Source organism: Ranitomeya imitator, chromosome 2 (genome assembly GCF_032444005.1).
Source record: "Ranitomeya imitator isolate aRanImi1 chromosome 2, aRanImi1.pri, whole genome shotgun sequence".
Lineage (NCBI taxonomy): Eukaryota > Metazoa > Chordata > Amphibia > Anura > Dendrobatidae > Ranitomeya > Ranitomeya imitator.
In genome coordinates, this window is record NC_091283.1 from 287698073 (window position 1) to 287717401 (window position 19329).

Sequence of the window (19329 nt, forward strand, 5' to 3'; positions counted from 1 at the left end):
GCGAACCCTCCTGTTCAACAATTTGAGGTCCAGAATGGGACGAACCTTGCCGTCTTTTTTCGGTACCACAAAGAGGTTCGAGTAGAAACCCGTGTACCGTTCCTTTTCTGGGACGGGAACGATTACCCCGGATTTGAGCAGAGAAGCGATGGCTGCGAAGAAGCCCGGAACCAAAGCGGGATCTTTTGGAGGACGAGATTGGAAGAAACGATCTCTGGGTCGGGAGGCGAACTCTATTTTGTATCCCGAAGACACAACTTCCCTGACCCATGCATCCTCTACTGCGGAAATCCAGACGTCCCTGAAACGGAGAAGACGGCCCCCCAACCTGGGAGTTGGGCTGGAGTCTTGCCGAGAGTCATGCGGAAGTGGATCTTCCAGTCCTGGGCCTGGACGATCTACCCTGGGAATAGCGAGGACGCCAGGACGGAGTGGGCCTGAAGGACACCGCCTTCTTCTCTTGACGTGCCTGTGGCCTCTGTTGCTGCTGGGAAAAGGAGTTTGACGCAGCGAAGCGACGAAAAGGCCGGAACGAGCGAAACTGCCGTCTAGGAGGAGGGCGACGAGGTTTAGCCTGGGGGAGAAGGGAACTTGTGCCCCCAGTGGCGTCCTTAATGATCTGGTCCAGCTGGGAACCAAAGAGACGAGAGCCCTGGAAGGGCAGACTAGTGAGGGACTTTTTGGAGGACAAGTCCGCCTGCCAGGCCTTGAGCCAAACGGTCCGGCGGATGGCAACGGCATTGCTGGAAGCCTGAGCCGCACAAGACGCGACATCCAGGGAGGCGGAAACCAGGTATTCACCAGCGTGGGAAATCTGGTTGGCAAGTTCCGCTAATTGCGCGGGAGGAGCCCCGTCCAGGATACCTCGCCGCAGATCCTTGGCCCATTTTGAGATGGATTTTGAGGCCCAAGTGGAAGCAAAGGCCGGGCATAGCGCTGCTGAAGCCGCTTCGAAGGCAGATTTTGCGAAGGATTCTATAACTCTGTCGTTAGAATCCTTCAGAGACGCTCCGCCGGACAGTGGGAGCACCGTGTTGGTGGACAGCCTGGACACAGGTGGATCCACCGAGGGAGAGACCGTCCAATTGGCGGTAAGATCTGGTGAAAAAGGATATAACACCCCCAGGCGTTTTCCCCTCTGAAAACGTCTGGTCGGATTCTCTCTCTCTCTGGTCAGGATTTCCTCGAATTCAGGATGAGGGGCAAAAAATCTTGAAGGTGGTTTGGCCCGTCTAAACGAAACCGCCTGATCTGCGGGTTCCGTAGAGGGATCCTTAATGCCACAGGTTTGGTTTATAGCCCGAATGAGGTTCTGGACCGACTCACTCATGGTGGCGATTTGGCTAGGATCCAACTCCGACATCTCCTCTGAGGGCGCATCAGATAAAGCCTCGCCTGACTCAGGGGAGGAGGAACGGTGCGACACCAACCGCGGGGGAGGGCCGTGCGGCGAGATGGAACGCGAAGAGGACTCAGACCGACGTTCCTGTCTGGACCTTTTGTGGCTAATCAAGGAGGGCTCGGGCGGCGGTTCCTGCGACCCGCTGGCCACTGCAGGGGTCTGCAGGGGTAACCGATCCAGCGCGGACACCAGGGTTTGAGACACCCGTGTTAAATCGGCCACCGATTGTGACAGAGAAGCGGCCCAGCCTGGGATGGGGGGATCACTCTCGGGCGGAACAGCCGGGGGATCCTGGGTGGTGGGAACAATCGGGTTGCTGCAGGACTGACACAGCGGGGAGGACTGACCTGAGGGAAGTTTGCTGTTACAGGACGAACATGCAAAGTACGTGACTAAGGCCCCCTTTAGAGGTAGACATTTTTAGGGACCCTGAAGATGCCAGTGGGTTAGGGGACAGTGGGCAGAGGGGGGTGTCAGTCTGCAGTGCAGCTACTCACGGACCCGGTCCTGGAAGATGTCCCACTTGTCCTCGGCGGAGAGCTTCCCTGAGGTGCTGATTCTGCGATGCTGAGCCACAGAAGATGCGAGTGCTGCTGCTGTGAGAAGCGGTGCACACCGGCCGAGGGACCCACGAGGAAGGGGGTGGAGCCAGACGCAGAGGCGCCGGTGGGCAGGGCGCAGTATGTCGGGCGGGAAAGAAGCCCGCCCGCAGAACCGGAAGTGAGGAGCCGAGAAACCGGAAGTAGGCCCCGGCCTAAGCCGGGACCTAAATTAGAGACCGGCGCCGCCGGAGAAGGGAACCGCGGCGCCGGAGCAGTGCGCCGCAGAGTCTGAGAAGAGCGGCAGTCTGCCAAGGCTGTCCGAACGGAACTGGCGGGGTCGCGGCGCCAGAGGTAGGCCCCGGCAGAAGCCGGGACCTAAATTAGAGGCCGGCGCCGCCGGAAAATCACGGCGCCGGAGAATCGCGGCGCCGGAGCGTCGCCAGAGAATCGCGGTGCCGGAGCGCCGCCTGAGAATAGCGGCGCCGGAGCGCCGCTGGAGAGTGGCGGCGTCGGAGCGCCGCAGAAAGTAAGTGGCACGGCATCCTGCCAAGGACGCCGTGCAGACACAGGACGCCGTGCAGACACAGGACACATTGTGGCCGCCGAGAAGTGAGACCGCAGGGGGGAGCGGCGCGGCAGCCTGCTAGGCTGAGACTCTATAAGGGAGACATTGTGGCTGTGCGGCCGCCAATGAAGGAGAGCTTAGGAGGAAAATGAGTTACAGCCCTTGTGGCTGTCCCTGGGATCCCTCTAAAATAAACGCCATGAGGGAGGACCGGGGGACATCTGGAGAAAAGATCCCGGGGGAATGGAGGGGAAATACTCACCTAAACATCCCACGCCGTTACTAACCTGAGGGGAATGAGACGTCCACGGAGCTGTGATGGACGTCCTCGTCTCCTCCGACCGACAGGCTCTGGTAGGCGAGTGGGTGGGGGACGGAGCCAGGACCGGACTTCTGAGCACGCTTCTGTGCTAGGATCTTGGTCCTGGAGAGGGATCTATGAGGATACGGGGTGGCAGTACACGCCGTACTCATAGTCCGTATTGTGGGACTACAGGTGTGACTGCTCACCCTGTATCCCTCTGGAAGAAAACCTGAAAAGAAACGACGCACATTGAGGTAGATAAGGGTCTAATGAAAGACCCGTGTCCACCTCCTACTGACACTAAGCTAAAACTGAAGAGTTTAATGCCAGTCGGTGGGGTGTACACTGCAGAGGAGGAGCTAATTTTTTTATTTGCATAGTGTCAGCCTCCTAGTGGCAGCAGCATACACCCATGGTTCCTGTGTCCCCCAATGAGAGGCGATAAAGAAAATATGCTATTAGAAGTCCATGTTGCGAGCAGGCGTACCACCGGACGCACAATTAAATACGTAATTGAAGAAGGTTCTATATGAACCGAAACGTTTTGTGCATACTGAAAAATAAATCCTTCTGTTCAAGCATCCTTAAGTTTAGTACCAAGTTATATTTATTACCTTATAGCAGTGATTTTCAACCTTTTTTGAGCCGCGGCACACTTTATATACTTAAAAAATCCCGGGGCACACCACCAACCAAAATGGCACAAAATGACACTAAAACAGTACGTATTCTACATATAGTTAATAATATAGATTCTAAATGTATTTATACTCACTCAGTGTGAAACATGGGCCTGTTTCGATAAACACAAAAGGGATATCCTAGCAGGAATGGTGGAAAGACACACACGAAGCGCTTCCTCAACAGTTCTCAGTCTCTCCCTGTTTTTAGTTTTTATCGCAGTCAAGCTTGAGAAGCCCAGCTCACATAGATATGTGGTCGAAAATGGGAGCAATGTCAAAATAGCTTTGTTGGCCAGAATGGGGAACTCCTTGGCAGCAGATAACCAAAAACTGTCCAAAGGAAGATCAGCAAACTTCAGCTTTAAACCGCGATCTTGCTTCAGTTCAATGAGTTCCTCTTGCTCCTTTAAAGTCATGTCCTTTCCAGCAACGGATAATGAGCTGTATGGGTCCCTAACCCAGTCAAGGCATTCTGTGAAGGTTGAAGAGAAATAAAACGATAACTTCTCCTCAAGAGTTTTCAAATGTCTGCCAATCACCTCGCACATTGCAGCAGTGTTGTCATCATGCAGTTTCTCGGTGAGTGGGAACATCTGAAGGTTGCCACCCTGCACATGTTGCTGCCAGAGCTGCAACTTTAAACGGAATCTGTTCATTTTATCAGTGCTTGTAAGCAGGTTTTCATTTCGGCCTTGCATCCGTGTGTTTAGTTCATTCAGATATTGAAATATATCAGCCAGGTATGCCAGCTTTGCACACCACTCATCACTTGCAAGCAGCTTTGAATAATCGGACCTCTCGTTTGTCAGAAATATTTTAAGTTCCTCTCGCAACTCATACACACGGGCCAGCACTTTGCCGCGTGACAGCCCCCTGACCTCCGTGTGGAGCAATAAGATTTTATGTTCCGCTCCCATTTCTGTACACAAAGACGCAAATAAATGACATCACAAAGTTCACTATGCTCACAACATCATCCAACACGGGAGCTAGATCTGCTGGTAAGGTCTTTGCAACGAGGGCCTCACGGTGCAAGAAACAGTGGGTAACAAGAACATCTGGGTTTCTTTCTTTAACCCTACTTACAAAGCCTTTGATGCACCCGACCATGGCTGCGGCTCCATCAGTGCAGACACCTGTGCAGTTTTCCCATGTAAGCCCACTTTTATCAAGATATTCCGATGTGACCTGGAATATTACCTCTCCTGTTGATTTTTCTGGCAGTGCCTTGCAAAATAGGAAGTTTTCTCTAATGGCTTCTCCATCCACAAAATGCACATTGGCCAACAGCTGACAATGTCCACTGATATCCGTCGACTCATCAAGTTGCCAGGCAAATTTCTTACTGATGCGCACCTTTTCCAAAACAACTGTTTCAATGTCCGCAGACATGTCATCAATCCGTCTGGCAATTGTGTTATCAGAGAGAGGCACTTTAGCTATCTCTTTGGCTGCGTCAGGGCCAAGCATCTCATTTACAATAGCTTTACAAGCTTGCAGTATTAATGTTTCTGCCACAGTGTGTGACTTTTTTGATTTAGCTATGAGTTCAGCAACAAGGTAGCTAGCTTTGAGGGCTCTCTCATTTACCTTTGTGCTTTTTCTCAAAAAAGTTGCCCCTTTCTCATTGTTTGTACGTAAGCGTACAAAATACTCCATCGGCTTGTTTTGAACGGAAGGGTGTTTCGTTTGGAGATGGCGTTTAAGCTTGCTTGGCACCATGGCGCTATTGGATAGCTTCTCACCACCCACCAAGCACAGTGGTGTTGGTGCTGTCGCATCCCCAGTGAAAGTAAATCCAAATGAAAGATAGCTTTCACTGTATTGCCTTGAGTTCACAGTCTTGTCTTTTTTCTTTTGTCAACCTCTCATACTAGGGCCTTCATCTGGGTTAGAATTGTGTCCAGGGTCCTGTTCGGCATTTACCTTTTCCATTCTCAAATACTTCTCCATCACTACTGAGATAGTGTGCGCCGCCACACACTAAAATAGAAGAGTATTACATTATCTGCCACACTTAAAGGACCTCTGCCAGGTACTAAAAGTACCAGCTCATATGCTGAGTATTCTGCCAACAGTTCATATACTCAGGCAAAAGCTCATATAGTCAGCAACAGCTGATTAACTGTTAATGAGCTGTTGCTGACTTAATGATTATACACAGCATTATTGGCGGGCATTACCTTGGCGGCGGGCAAATGCGAGAGTCTCTCCCCTCTCAGGATGACGCGCCGGCCTCGGTGACGTCATTAAGTCCCGCGAGCGTTCAAAGCTCGCGCATGTGTTATTCCGTGACTGCGCATCGCTGCGCATTGCCAGGGAACAAAACAAAGGGGACACCATAGTTTGGGGAACTTTCCCCGCGGCACACCCGACCATGTGTCGCGGCACACTAGTGTGCCGCGGAACACTGGTTGAAAATCACTGCCTTATAGGAACCGGACACATACAATGATACCGTCATCCCCCGGTCCCTTCATAGTGTTACTGTATAATGTCCCAGCATTCCCAGCAGTGTCACCTCTCCAGTCAGCAGCTCAATCATCTTGTAGGTGAGTTCTAGGATCTTCTGGTCATTGATGTCCTCATGTATCAGGTGAGGTGGAGGCCTTGTGATTGGGCTCAGGGGTCTTCTGCATCCCTCAGACACAGGGTCCTGACAGCGCTCACTAGAGGTCTTCTTCACTACTGTGTAATCCTGGTTATGGAGAGACACATTAATAAATCTCACTACAGACATTTCCAGAGTCCTCACCTCTCCAGCTCTGTCCATCTGTTATTCCCATAGATAAGAATGATGTAATGTGACGTCATCAGAATCTCTCACCTCTCCAGTAAGCCGGAAGAGGATCTTTAGGGTCAGGTGTAATATCCTCTCCGCCATCTTGTCTCTGGCCATATCCATCTTTGATTGGTAAACCAGGAAAATTCTCTTCTATAGAAGATCTTCACTGAGAGGATCCGATATTGTAGAGACCTGAATGAGAAGATGATGGAACATCATAAAAATCCTGTGCTTCAGTCCGGTAGCCGCACACGTCAAATCGTCGCATACAACGCACGTCCCTGCTTACCCAATGTTAAAGATAGGTATGCAGGACACATGCAGAGTAGGCGGAGCTTCAAGGAGGAAGAAGGGAGGAAGTACACTGCTATCCGCAGCCCTCCCGACCACAAATGTGAAGCCAACCTGAGACATCTCCTCCATGCTCCCAATCACTGGCGATGTTACTCACTGCTTAAGCAACTGATTGGCTGGAGGAATCACAAGTTCGTTAGGACTGAGCAGGAAATACAGAGACTGGTGGGGACCCAAGCAGCAATGGTATTTTTTTATTATAGTACAACATACCGCCTTCTTCCCTGACATCTACTAATAAAACCTATATATTTTAGGCCACAGACAACAAGCAGTTTCTTCCTCGGACTCGGCAGCTGAATACGTTCCTCATAGACTCATCTTCCATAACGCTAATTCTCGTCTCATTTACCGACACTGGAATCGGCATTAGCAATACTGCAGGAGATATTCATTACACGTGACAGGAGAAATAACTACTTCATGATGAGGACGACATCTCCATCTTCTACTACGGCTCTAGAAACAGATTTGTCCAGAGTCGGTCACTGACTCCATCACCACCGGCCTCTATATGAAGGTTTCCCGTCTTCCCCGCACTGTAATCTTCTATCACGTTAGATCTCAGCTCTGATTCACACACAGAAGTTTGAGGCTTTTAGAAAAGATTTTTTGTAAGAACAACAAGACAGGAGATATATGAGGCCAATGTCTCCATGTACAGGTTTTTTTTTCTCTGGATATGATGTTTTTTGGGGGCATTTTCCCATAGGCTTCTATATATTACATGAAAAAACATTACACTGTGTGGAGCCCCGTACTATGAGAGTAATACATGTTTCCTTAGTTCCCGTCTTTCATAGTTGGGTCGTTTGTATCTATCAGCGGAAAAGGAACAAAACCATTGTGATTCTTATAAGGAGACAACACAAACCCCCTAAATATAACATTTTATAACAACCCCACAATCTGTGACTCTTCAGGGTAAATCGCTCTCTCCCCATTGGATTAGAGCTGATACTATGGAGCTAAAGAGACTAAACAGACTTTCTGTCTCCTCCATAAAGGGGCACTTTACTGTGTTTGTCAGAACTGTCCGAGGATTATTAGAGGTGATAGTTTCCCCCAATTAGAAGGGACACCTGTGGATATTGGGGTCTTTACCTGCTACAGTCCTGGATTTACTCGGTAACGTGGCCGTTGGACAAATATCACCATCAATTACCCTCAGACTGAAGGATCTATGGATCAGACTTCTATTCGGATCTATGGATCCAGGATGAAATCCACTGCGGCCCCTGCAAGAAAAGAAGGAGAAAGAGCAGAAGTTGGGGGAGACCACGAGGCCTGAGATTTCTACGGCTGCTCTGTGCACACAGGACCTGTGATGAGGTCACAGGAGGGGAGGAGTCAGGGGTCACATGATCAGGGGCCTCAGTGTATGCAGGACTCTGCTGTGCTGGTTGTCATGGTGCTGGATGAGGGGAAGTTTCTGTGTGAGGTCAGGAGGGGTTTACAGTGTGGATGTAGCAGAGCCGTGTGTGTACGAGGTGTACGGAGCGGAGCCATGTGTGTATTACATGTACGGAGCGGAGCCATGTGTGTACAAGATGTACGGAGCGGAGCCATGTGTGTACAAGATGTACGAAGCGGAGCCGTGCGTGTACGAGGTGTACAGAGCAGAGCCGTGCGTGTACGGAGCGGAGCCGTGTGTGTACGAGGTGTACGGAGCGGAGCCGTGTGTGTACGGAGCAGAGCCGTGTGTGTACGAGGTGTACGGAGCAGAGCCGTGTGTACGAGGTGTACGGAGCGGAGCCGTGTGTGTATGAGGTGTACGGAGCAGAGCCGTGTGTGTACGAGGTGTACGGAGCAGAGCCGTGTGTGTACGAGGTGTACAGAGCAGAGCCGTGTGTGTACGAGGTGTACAGAGCAGAGCCGCGTGTGTATGAGGTGTACGGAGCGGAGCCATGTGTGTATGAGGTGTACGGAGCAGAGCCGTGTGTGTATTACATGTACACAGCGGAGCCGTGAGTGATTAGCCCCCAGTTTGGGAGGGGTTAGATGAGGTTTTATAGAGAATGTTTTCCCACTGACAGTCAGTCAGAGTCTAGCAAGTTATCCAGGAGATGTATGGTGATTTTGAGGATGATCTTCAGGTCCTGGATAAATAGCTGGACGCTCTGCCGGAGCTCCTCCATCTGCTTGTCCTCACATGCCGTCGAGGCTGCCACTAGGAATTTTGGGGCCCCATACTGGGAAAATTTTCAGGGCCCCCCTGAGACTCCGTCCAGGCTCCACCCCTCGAACTGTTCACAGCCCCACCGCTCTCTCTTGGAAAAACTCCACTTCTCAATCATCACACATTAAGGCCGGGGTCACACTTGCGAGTTCAATGTGGAAAACTCACGCGAGTCTCCCTCATCAAGTCCTGGCACTGCCGCCGGCACTTGGGATTGGAGCGTGCTGCTGCATAGAAATACATGGAGCCGCAAACTCCAGTCCAGAGTGCCGGCGGCAGTGCCAGGACTTGCAAGTGTGACCCCGGCCTAACAGTTCCCAGCACCAGATCACACACATATAGCTAGCACCTTTTGTTTTGGCCAAAAGATTTTTTTAAGCCTCCACCACAACAAGGTAGACTCTTTTAGTCGTGTTCTACTCTACTCTAACCTATTAATCATTTTTTATAATATCCAACACAATTTTGGTATATTTTTATTTATTTTTCAATTTTTAAAATGACCAATAATATCACATACAAGGGGCAAATACCAACGCACCATGACCATACGCCATGTTACCACCACAGTGATCGAATAATATCACATACAAGGAACAAATACTGCCACATCATGTCCAGATCACATATTACCACCACAGTGACCGAATAATATCACATACAAGGAACAAATACCGCCGTACCATGTTCAGACCATCTGTCCCATGATCCTGCCCCATCTGTCCCATGATCCTGCCCCATCATATCCATCCTGTCCCATGATTCTGTACCATCTGTCTCCATCCTGACTCATGATCCTGCCCCATCGTATCCATCCTGTCCCATGATCCTGCCTCCATTCTTGCCTCGTGTCTCCATTATGGCCTCCTGTGTCTCCATTCTTGCTCTCTGTGTCACCATACTTCCCAGTGTCTCTATTTTTGCCCGTGTCTCCATTCTTGCCCCGTTTCTCCATTCTTGCCTCCTGTGTCTCCATTCCTCCCCGTGTCTCCATTCTTGCCCCTGTCTCCATTCTTGCCCCTGTATCTCCATTCTTGCCCCCTGTGTCTCCATTCTTGCCCCGTGTCTCCATTCTTGCCTCCTGTGTCTCCATTCCTCCCCGTGTCTCCATTCTTGCCCCTGTGTCTCCATTCTTGCCCCTGTGTCTACATTCTTGCCCCTGTATCTTCATTCTTGCCCGTGTCTCCATTCTTGCCCGTGTCTCCATTCTTGCCTCCTGTGTCTCCATTCCTCCCCGTGTCTCCATTCTTGCCCCTGTCTCCATTCTTGCCCCTGTATCTCCATTCTTGCCCCTGTGTCTCCATTCTTGCCCCTGTGTCTCCATTCTTGCCCCTGTGTCTCCATTCTTGCCCCTGTATCTTCATTCTTGCCCCTGTGTCTCCATTCTTGCCCGTGTCTCCATTCTTGCCCCTGTGTCTCCATTCTTGCCCCTGTGTTTCCATTCTTGCCCCTGTGTTTCCATTCTTGCCTCCTGTGTCTCCATTCTTCCCCCCATTTCTTCATTCTTGCCCATGTCTCCATTCTTGCCCGTGTCTCCATTCTTGCCCGTGTCTCCATTCTTGCCCGTGTCTCCATTCTTGCCTCCCGTGTCTCCATTCTTGCCTCCTGTGTCTCCATACTTCCCCCTGTGTCTCCATTCTTGTCCCGTGTTTCCATTCCTGCCTCCTGTGCCTCCATACTTCCCCCTGTGTCTCCATTCTTGCCCGTGTCTCCATTCCTCCCCGTATCTCCATTCTTGCCCGTGTCTCCATTCTTGCCCTTGTGTCTCCATTCTTGCCCCGTGTCTCCATTCTTGCCCCTGTATCTCCATTCTTGCCCCTGTGTCTTCATTCTTGCCCCTGTGTCTCCATTCTTGCCCCTGTGTCTCCATTCTTGCCCCTGTATCTTCATTCTTGCCCCTGTGTCTCCATTCTTGCCCCTGTGTCTCCATTCTTGCCCCTGTGTCTCCATTCTTGCCCCTGTGTCTCCATTCTTCCCCCCGAGTCTCCATTCTCCCCCCCAAGTCTCCATTCTCCCCCCCAAGTCTCCATTCTTCCCCCCACGTGTCTCCATTCTTGCCCACGTGTCTCCATTCTTGCCCATGTTTCCATTCTTGCCCCCTGTGTCTCCATTCTTGCCCCGTGTCTCCATTCTTGCCCGTGTCTCCATTCTTGCCCCGTGTCTCCATTCTTGCCCCTGTATCTTCATTCTTGCCCCTGTGTCTCCATTCTTGCCCCTGTGTCTCCATTCTTGCCCGTGTCTCCATTCTTGCCCCTGTGTCTCCATTCTTGCCTCCTGTGTCTCCATTCTTGCCCGTGTCTCCATTCTTCCCCCCGTGTCTCCATTCTTCCCCCCGTGTCTCCATTCTTCCCCCCGAGTCTCCATTCTTCCCTCGTCTCCATTCTTCCCCTCCCGAGTCTCCATTCTTCCCCCCCGTGTCTCCATTCTTGCCCGTGTCTCCATACTTGCCCGTGTCTCCATTCTTCCCCCCGTGTCTCCATTCTTCCCCCCGAGTCTCCATTCTTCCCCCCCTGAGTCTCCATTCTTCCCCCCTGAGTCTCCATTCTTGCCCGTGTCTCCATTCTTGCCCGTGTCTCCATTCTTGCCCCTGTGTCTCCATTCTTGCCCGTGTCTCCATTCTTCCCCCCCCCCCCGAGTCTCCATTCTCCCCCCCGAGTCTCCATTCTCCCCCCCCCAAGTCTCCATTCTTCCCCCCCAAGTCTCCATTCTTCCCCCCCCGTGTCTCCATTCTTGCCCATGTTTCCATTCATGCCCCCTGTGTCTCCATTCTTGCCCCCTGTGTCTCCATTCTTGCCCCGTGTCTCCATTCTTGCCTCCTGTGTCTCCATTCCTCCCCGTGTCTCCATTCTTGCCCCGTGTCTCCATTCTTGCCCCTGTGTCTCCATTCTTGCCCCGTGTCTCCATTCTTGCCCCTGTATCTCCATTCTTGCCCCTGTATCTTCATTCTTGCCCCTGTGTCTCCATTCTTGCCCCTGTGTCTCCATTCTTGCCCGTGTCTCCATTCTTGCCCCTGTGTCTCCATTCTTGCCTCCTGTGTCTCCATTCTTGCCCGTGTCTCCATTCTTCCCCCCGTGTCTCCATTCTTCCCCCCCCGAGTCTCCATTCTTCCCCCCGTCTCCATTCTTCCCCCCCCGAGTCTCCATTCTTCCCCCCGTGTCTCCATTCTTCCCCCCCGTGTCTCCATTCTTGCCTGTGTCTCCATTCTTCCCCGTGTCTCCATTCTTCCCCGTGTCTCCATTCTTCCCCCCGAGTCTCCATTCTTCCCCCCCGAGTCTCCATTCTTCCCCCCCGAGTCTCCATTTCCCCCCCCCCCCCCGAGTCTCCATTCTACCCCCCCCCCCCGAGTCTCCATTCTTGCCCGTGTCTCCATTCTTGCCCGTGTCTCCATTCTTGCCCGTGTCTCCATTCTTGCCTCCCCGTGTCTCCATTCTTGCCTCCCCGTGTCTCCATTCTTGCCTCCCCGTGTCTCCATTCTTGCCTCCCCGTGTCTCCATTCTTCCCCCCCGTGTCTCCATTCTTGCCCGTGCCTCCATTCTTACCCGTGTCTCCATTCTTCCCCCCCCCCCGAGTCTCCATTCTTCCCCCCCCCCCCCCGAGTCTCCATTCTTCCCCCCCCGAGTCTCCAGTCTCCCCCTCCGAGTCTCCATTCTTCCCCGTGTCTCCATTCTTGCCCGTGTCTCCATTCTTGCCCGTGTCTCCATTCTTGCCCCCCGAGTCTCCATTCTTGCCCGTGTCTCCATTCTTGCCCGTGTCTCCATTCTTCCCCCGTGTCTCCATTCTTCCCCCCGAGTCTCCATTCTTCCCCCCCCCCCCCCGAGTCTCCATTCTTCCCCCCGAGTCTCCATTTCCCCCCCCCCCGAGTCTCCATTCTTCCCCCCCGTGTCTCCATTCTTGCCTCCCCGTGTCTCCATTCTTGCCTCCCCGTGTCTCCATTCTTGCCTCCCCGTGTCTCCATTCTTGCCTCCCCGTGTCTCCATTCTTGCCTCCCCGTCTCCATTCTTCCCCCCGTGTCTCCATTCTTGCCCGTGCCTCCATTCTTGCCCGTGTCTCCATTCTTGCCCATGTCTCCATTCTTCCCCCCGAGTCTCCATTCTTCCCCCCGAGTCTCCATTCTTCCCCCTCGAGTCTCCATTCTTCCCCTCTGAGTCTCCATTCTTCCCCGTGTCTCCATTCTTGCCCGTGTCTCCATTCTTGCCCGAGTCTCCATTCTTGCCCGTGTCTCCATTCTTGCCCGTGTCTCCATTCTTGCCTCCTGTGTCTCCATACTTCCCCGTGTCTCCATTCTTGCCCCTGTGTCTCCATTCTTGCCCTGTGTCTCCATTCTTGCCTCCATTCTTGCCCTGTGTCTCCATTCTTGCCCTGTGTCTCCATTCTTGCCTCCTGTGTCTCCATACTTCCCCGTGTCTCCATACTGCCCCGTGTCTCCATTCTTGCCCGTGTCTCTATTCTTGCCCCTGTGTCTTAATTCTTGCCCTGTGTTTCCATTCCTGCCTCCTGTGCTTCCATACTTCCCCCTGTGTCTCCATTCTTGCCCCTGTGTCTCCATTCTTACTTCCTGTGTCTCCATTCTTGCCTCCTGTGTCTCCATACTTCCCCGTCTCCATTCTTGCCCCTGTGTCTCCATTCTTGTCCCTGTGTCTCCATTCTTGCCTCCTGTGTCTCCATACTTCCCCCTGTGTCTCCATTCTTAACCCCTGTGTCTCCATTCTTTCCCCCAGTGTCTATTCTTCCCCCTTTGTCTCCCATCCAGCCCTCCCATACCGCTTTCAATAAAAATAAAAAAAAAACTCTCTCCTTACCTTGCCGTGCTCCTGCGTCGAAGTTCCGTCCTCACAGTTCCAGCACGCACTCGCCGGCGACATGCGCGCTTTAACTATTGCCGTGCGGGCCTGGTGCCCGCACGTCTATAGAGTTTAACTGAACCTGGGTCTCAGACGCAGGTTCAGTTACTGAAGCGTCAGGGCCCTGCCGCTGGGGCCCGATGACTGGAAAACCGGGCCCCCTCTGGTCATCGGACCCCATACGCCAGTCGGGGCAGTAATGCCCTGATGGCGGCCCTGCATGCCGTCACGGTGGTTGCCATCTTACTTGGTCTCCAGGCTGGACAGACTTCTGCTTTCTGTGTGAGTAGGATAGTTGTGCAAGAGCATATCACTGTGCTAGGAGGGTATAAATAATAAGGGATTGCTGGTGTGAACATATAAGCCTTAGTATATACTGTACATTTATTAGAAAAAATATTTAAAAGAAACACCTAAAGAAAACCTTAGTGCACAAGTGATGGACTATCCGAACAATATACTTCATTAATGGCTGTTTTGATAAACCATTTCTATAAGACAGTTAAATGTATTCCAATAGAGAGCCACTATAATGTCTCCTCCCACTTACACCATACCATAAGTGGAGGGGGTGAAGGGTCGCAGGAGGGACTAACGGGCTAGACGAATACTAGAACCAACAATATGTTGGGTGGAGGGCGCCAGAGCTACCATAGTGTTGGAGTGAAAACACAAAAAAGCACAGTAAAACCAAAAACACTCTGTTGCAAAAAAAATCACAGTGGGCAGCAAGTGCTAGTAAAAAGATAGAAAAAACAGGGTATTTGGTTGATACGTTTTTTGCAAAAAATGTATATTAAGCCGCTCTACCAAACGTCAAGGTATACCCATATAGAGCAGTCCTAACTAATGTACGTAATCCCTATCTGATGTATTTAAAACCTGGTCATATGTTTAGTACCTGTATGAGCAGGGTTCAGAACGGCAATGTCCATGTGGACACGCTGGACAGAACGGCTCCTGTGCACACAGCTCAAAAAAAGAGGGGTGGAGGCCCACTGTGATTTTTTTTGCAACAGAGTGTATTTGGTTTTACTGTGCTTTTTTGTGTTTTCAAGTCTCTTGGTGGTGTGAGCATGTCTCTACGGGCTTGTTCACTGTACACGCAGCTCATGTGTTCTGGTTGTACATAGTGTTGGTGTGACTAGACTCCTTGAAGCTGCTATGCATCGCTGTATGTGATATCTCTATCATGAGATTTTTATCTATATCCTATCTCGTCTATGTGCTCCAACCTGGAATGCAGGAACTTCCGTTATCCGGCAGACACATCGCATCGGCATGAAACATCACTACATCAAGCATCTACCCAGTGCTCCGGATAGACAAACCTGTCTGAGCTGCCCCATATCAGAAATGCTAGGGGATCACCGGCATGGGGGATCTTTAAAGATGTCATTAGTGTATGGGAGGGGTTATACCATGTAATACAACCTCCTTTACATTTAACCAATCAAGGGTCATTGTTTTGGGTGGGTTGTGTATGGGACTTATCAATCCACACAGTGGGTGGTTACCCATTTTGTGTAGCCATATTTAAGAGCACTTTCTGTTCGGCCCAGGTACACCACCATGGGCTTCTGTACATACTGTAGTCTTCTTATAAACCACTTAAGGAGAAACGCATAGAGGCATGATATATCAACATGCATCAGTATGATAAGTAATATCTATCTTTACCTACCACGTGAGACCCAGCCTCCCGCTCCACTTTTAGCCTAGTTGTTTACTGTCTGGTCGAGGCTCCCTGTATTTATATCAGCACAGGGCCTAAAGGGTAAGCGAGGGTCAGCAGCCCTGGAGCATTTTAGGGTGCCAAATATCGAATTTTAGGGTGCCAACCTGGCAGGCAGGGATGCTAGTGGATACGTAGGGCTTCCCAGGTCATGTGTGGTTCTACCTGAGATATTTCTGCTAGAGCTCATCTAGCCCATTTGTCCCTCCTGCTACCCTTCAACCTCTCCACTTATGGTATGGTGTAAGTAGAAGGAGACATTATAGTGGTTCTCTATTGGAATACATTTAACTGTCTCAAATAAATGTTTTATCGAAACAGCCATTCATGAAGTATATTGTTTAATTATTGCTTAGTCCATCACTTAATTTGTGCACTAAGGTTTTCTAAAGATGTTTGTTTTAAAAAAAATTTCTAATAAACATATTTTAAGGGTTATATGTTCACACAAGAAAATACATGACAATAAAATAAACTGGCCTGTCCGACATTCACTTCAACCAGGAAGTAAAAATGTTCTGCGTCCAGGACTTGTTGACCCACAAAAAATCTTGTTACCACCATTGCACATTGTGCCAAATGAAGAATTTTGTAAAGACAATGGACAAAAAAACGTAAAAGCAGTCAAGTATCTCATTGATAAACTTACAAGTTTAAGTGAAGCAAAGATAAAAGGGCAAAAAGAGAAATGATCCAGCTGGAGGTGGAGGCAGTTCAGACTTTGTGAGACTTTATTATACAACTAAAGCAATAAAAAGTTCTTCCACAAGAAAAATCTTTACATAGCCAACACCTGGCACACCAGTGAGGAGGATCAACGCGTTTCAACTATGAAGTCTTACTCATGAACTACCTAATAGTGCAATAAGAGCATATATATATAGTGTGCACAAGGCATTGATTGGACAAACAATTAGAAATGCAGTCTCACAAAGTCTGAACTGCCTCCACCTCCAGCTGGATCATTTCTCTTTTTGTCTTTATTTGCTGTGGGCGCTCACCCCGATCCGTGCTGGGCGTTGGCAGGTCTGGGGATTTCGTCTAAGACCGGTAAGCTGACTACATTCCTTTTTTCTAAAGATAAAAGGGGTCTTTATTGGATCTCAGACTCGTAAGCTTCTTCAAGGTGAGAAGCTTCTCCATTTGTTGCAAGGCAAGGAAAAGGCTGCATGGGTAGCATTCACATTAGATGTAACTCATTTTTTGGGAAACTCGAGCAAATAACTATGAAGAGTTGGTGGAAAATGTCCTCAAAACATAAGGCTCTTGACTGTAACATGTCCTTAAAGAATAATTTCTTACATTCGAATCTAGACTATTTTTTTCCACTAAACTGTGGAGCTGTGAACAACGAGCATGGTGAGAGATTTTACCAAGATATTACGGCTATGGAGAAAAGATATCAAAGAGAATGGAAGTCATCAATTTTTGCAGATTTCTGCAATATTGTTAAGACAGGTTTTAGTTATTTGAATTGTTGATAAGTTTCCTCTAAATATATATCAGAAAATTGGCATGACAAAATATTCTGCATCTTTATATCTGCAAAAATAATAATATTTCAAAATACTGACACTTTTATGTATTATTTATATGTAGCAGTAAAAGGAAAACTCTTTGCTATCAAAGAAACAAGAGACAACTAAAAATGTTCATTGTCAGATTTGAATTCAGGGGGTCAAAAACATTAAAAAATGGCTCATTTCATAACTGAAGCTGACAACTTTTGATAATATGTAAAACAGTGATACATGATGTGAAAGGGCCGTGAGCTAGTCAGGTGGAAGGTTCTTCAGCTGCTCACTCAGGACTGTACAGGTCCCGGTACCTTCCTCTCCTGCTCTGCACCAACCAGTTAGATAAGTGTGGGGCTGGAGGAGAGAAATCACAATACATGTACCAAAGAGTCCAAACTGCATTGAAACGATCAATACTATTACTCAATGAAGTAGTGAGATATGCCATACCTCGAATATCTTGTATTCGCGGCTGTAGTTCAGTGTTTGATGGGGGATGAATCAGCTTTCACTTAAAGGCTATCAAACATCTGGCAGCCATTGTTATATGTAATAAAAGCTGTTTGACTTTACGACCTAGTTGAAATGGTGATATGTTTATAAAATTTTGGACCCAAGGGAGCCCGGTGGCCAGTAACATAGTAACATAGTAACCTAGTTAGTAAGGCCGAAAAAAGACATTTGTCCATCCAGTTCAGCCTATATTCCATCATAATAAATCCCCAGATCTACGTCCTTCTACAGAACCTAATAATTGTATGATAAAATATTGTTCTGCTCCAGGAAGACATCCAGGCCTCTCTTGAACCCCTCGACTGAGTTCGCCATCAACACCTCCTCAGGCAAGCAATTCCAGATTCTCACTGCCCTAACAGTAAAGAATCCTCTTCTATGTTGGTGGAAAAACCTTCTCTCATCCAGACGCAAAAAATGCCCCCTTGTGCCCGTCACCTTCCTTGGTATAAACAGATCCTCAGCGAGATATTTGTATTGTCCCCTTATATACTTATACATGGTTATTAGATCGCCCCTCAGTCGTCTTTTTTCTAGACTAAATAATCCTAATTTCGCTAATCTATCTGGGTATTGTAGTTCTCCCATCCCCTTTATTAATTTTGTTGCCCTCCTTTGTACTCTCTCTAGTTCCATTATATCCTTCCTGAGCACCGGTGCCCAAAACTGGACACAGTACTCCATGTGCGGTCTAACTAGGGATTTGTAAAGAGGCAGTATAATGCTCTCATCATGTGTATCCAGACCTCTTTTAACCCCTTAATCCCATATGACGTACTATCCCATCGAGGTGGGGTGGGCTTTAATTCCCACGGACGGGATATCATATGCGATCGGCCGCGCTCTCGGGGGGAGCGCGGCCGGGTGTCAGCTGACTATCGCAGCTGACATCCGCCACTATGTGCCAGGAGCGGTCACGGCACATTATAGGGAAGCATCGCGCAGGGAGGGGGCTCCCTGCGGGCTTCCCTGAGTCCCCTGCAGCAACGCGATGTGATCGCGTTGCTGCGAGGGTCTCCTACCGCCTTCCTCCTTGCTGGACCCGGATCCAAGATGGCCACGGCATCCGGGTCCTGCAGGGAGGGAGGTGGCTTCACAGAGCCTGCTCAGAGCAGGCACTGTGAAGCCTGCAGTGCTGCAAGTCAGATCAGTGATCTGACAGAGTGCTGTGCAAACTGTCAGATCACCGATCTGTGATGTCCCCCCCTGGGACAAAGTAAAAAAGTAAAAAAAAAAATTTCCAAATGTGTAAAAAAAATAAAAAAAAATATTCCTAAATAATGAAAAAAAAAATATTATTCCCATAAAAACATTTCTTTATCTAAATAATAAAAAAAAACAATAAAAGTACACATATTTAGTATCGCCGCGTCCGTAACGACCCGACCTATAAAACTGGCCCACTAGTTAACCCCTTCAGTAAACACCGTAAGAAAAGAAAAAAAACGAGGCAAAAAACAACGCTTTATTATCATACCGCCGAACAAAAAGTGGAATAACACGCGATCAAAAAGACAGATATAAATAACCATGGTACCGCTGAAAACGTCATCTTGTCCCGCAAAAAACGAGCTGCCATACAGCATCATCAGCGAAAAAAAATAATTATTTTTTCTATAAAATAGTTTTTATCGTATAAAAGCGCCAAAACATAAAAAAATGATATAAATGAGGTATCGCTGTAATCGTACTGACCCAAAGAATAAAACTGCTTTATCAATTTTACCAAACGCGGAACGGTATAAACGCCTCCCCCAAAAGAAATTCATGAATAGCTGGTTTTTGGTCATTCTGCCTCACAAAAATCGTAATAAAAAGCGATCTAAAAATGTCACGTGCCCGAAAATGTTACCAATTAAAACGTCAACTCGTCCCGCAAAAAAACAAGACCTCACATGACTTTGTGGAC

General features: G+C 49.2%; 1 protein-coding gene across 2 annotated transcripts in view; it reads right to left on the reverse strand.

The window, feature by feature from the left end:
• Positions 1-19329, reverse strand: part of LOC138663211 (oocyte zinc finger protein XlCOF7.1-like) — a 73744-nt gene that overhangs the window by 37387 nt on the left and 17028 nt on the right. The window contains exons 1-3 of one of the 2 annotated variants that reach the window (XM_069749371.1): positions 7740-7944; positions 6324-6473; positions 6018-6194 (exon numbers count right to left, since the gene is read on the reverse strand). In XM_069749371.1, coding sequence (XP_069605472.1) covers positions 6018-6194; positions 6324-6401 — 255 coding nt within the window. In that variant the 5' untranslated portion in view covers positions 6402-6473; positions 7740-7944. Of the gene's footprint in view, positions 1-6017; positions 6195-6323; positions 6474-7739; positions 7945-19329 lie in introns of those variants that run through there. The other variant, XM_069749372.1, reaches the window with a different exon arrangement.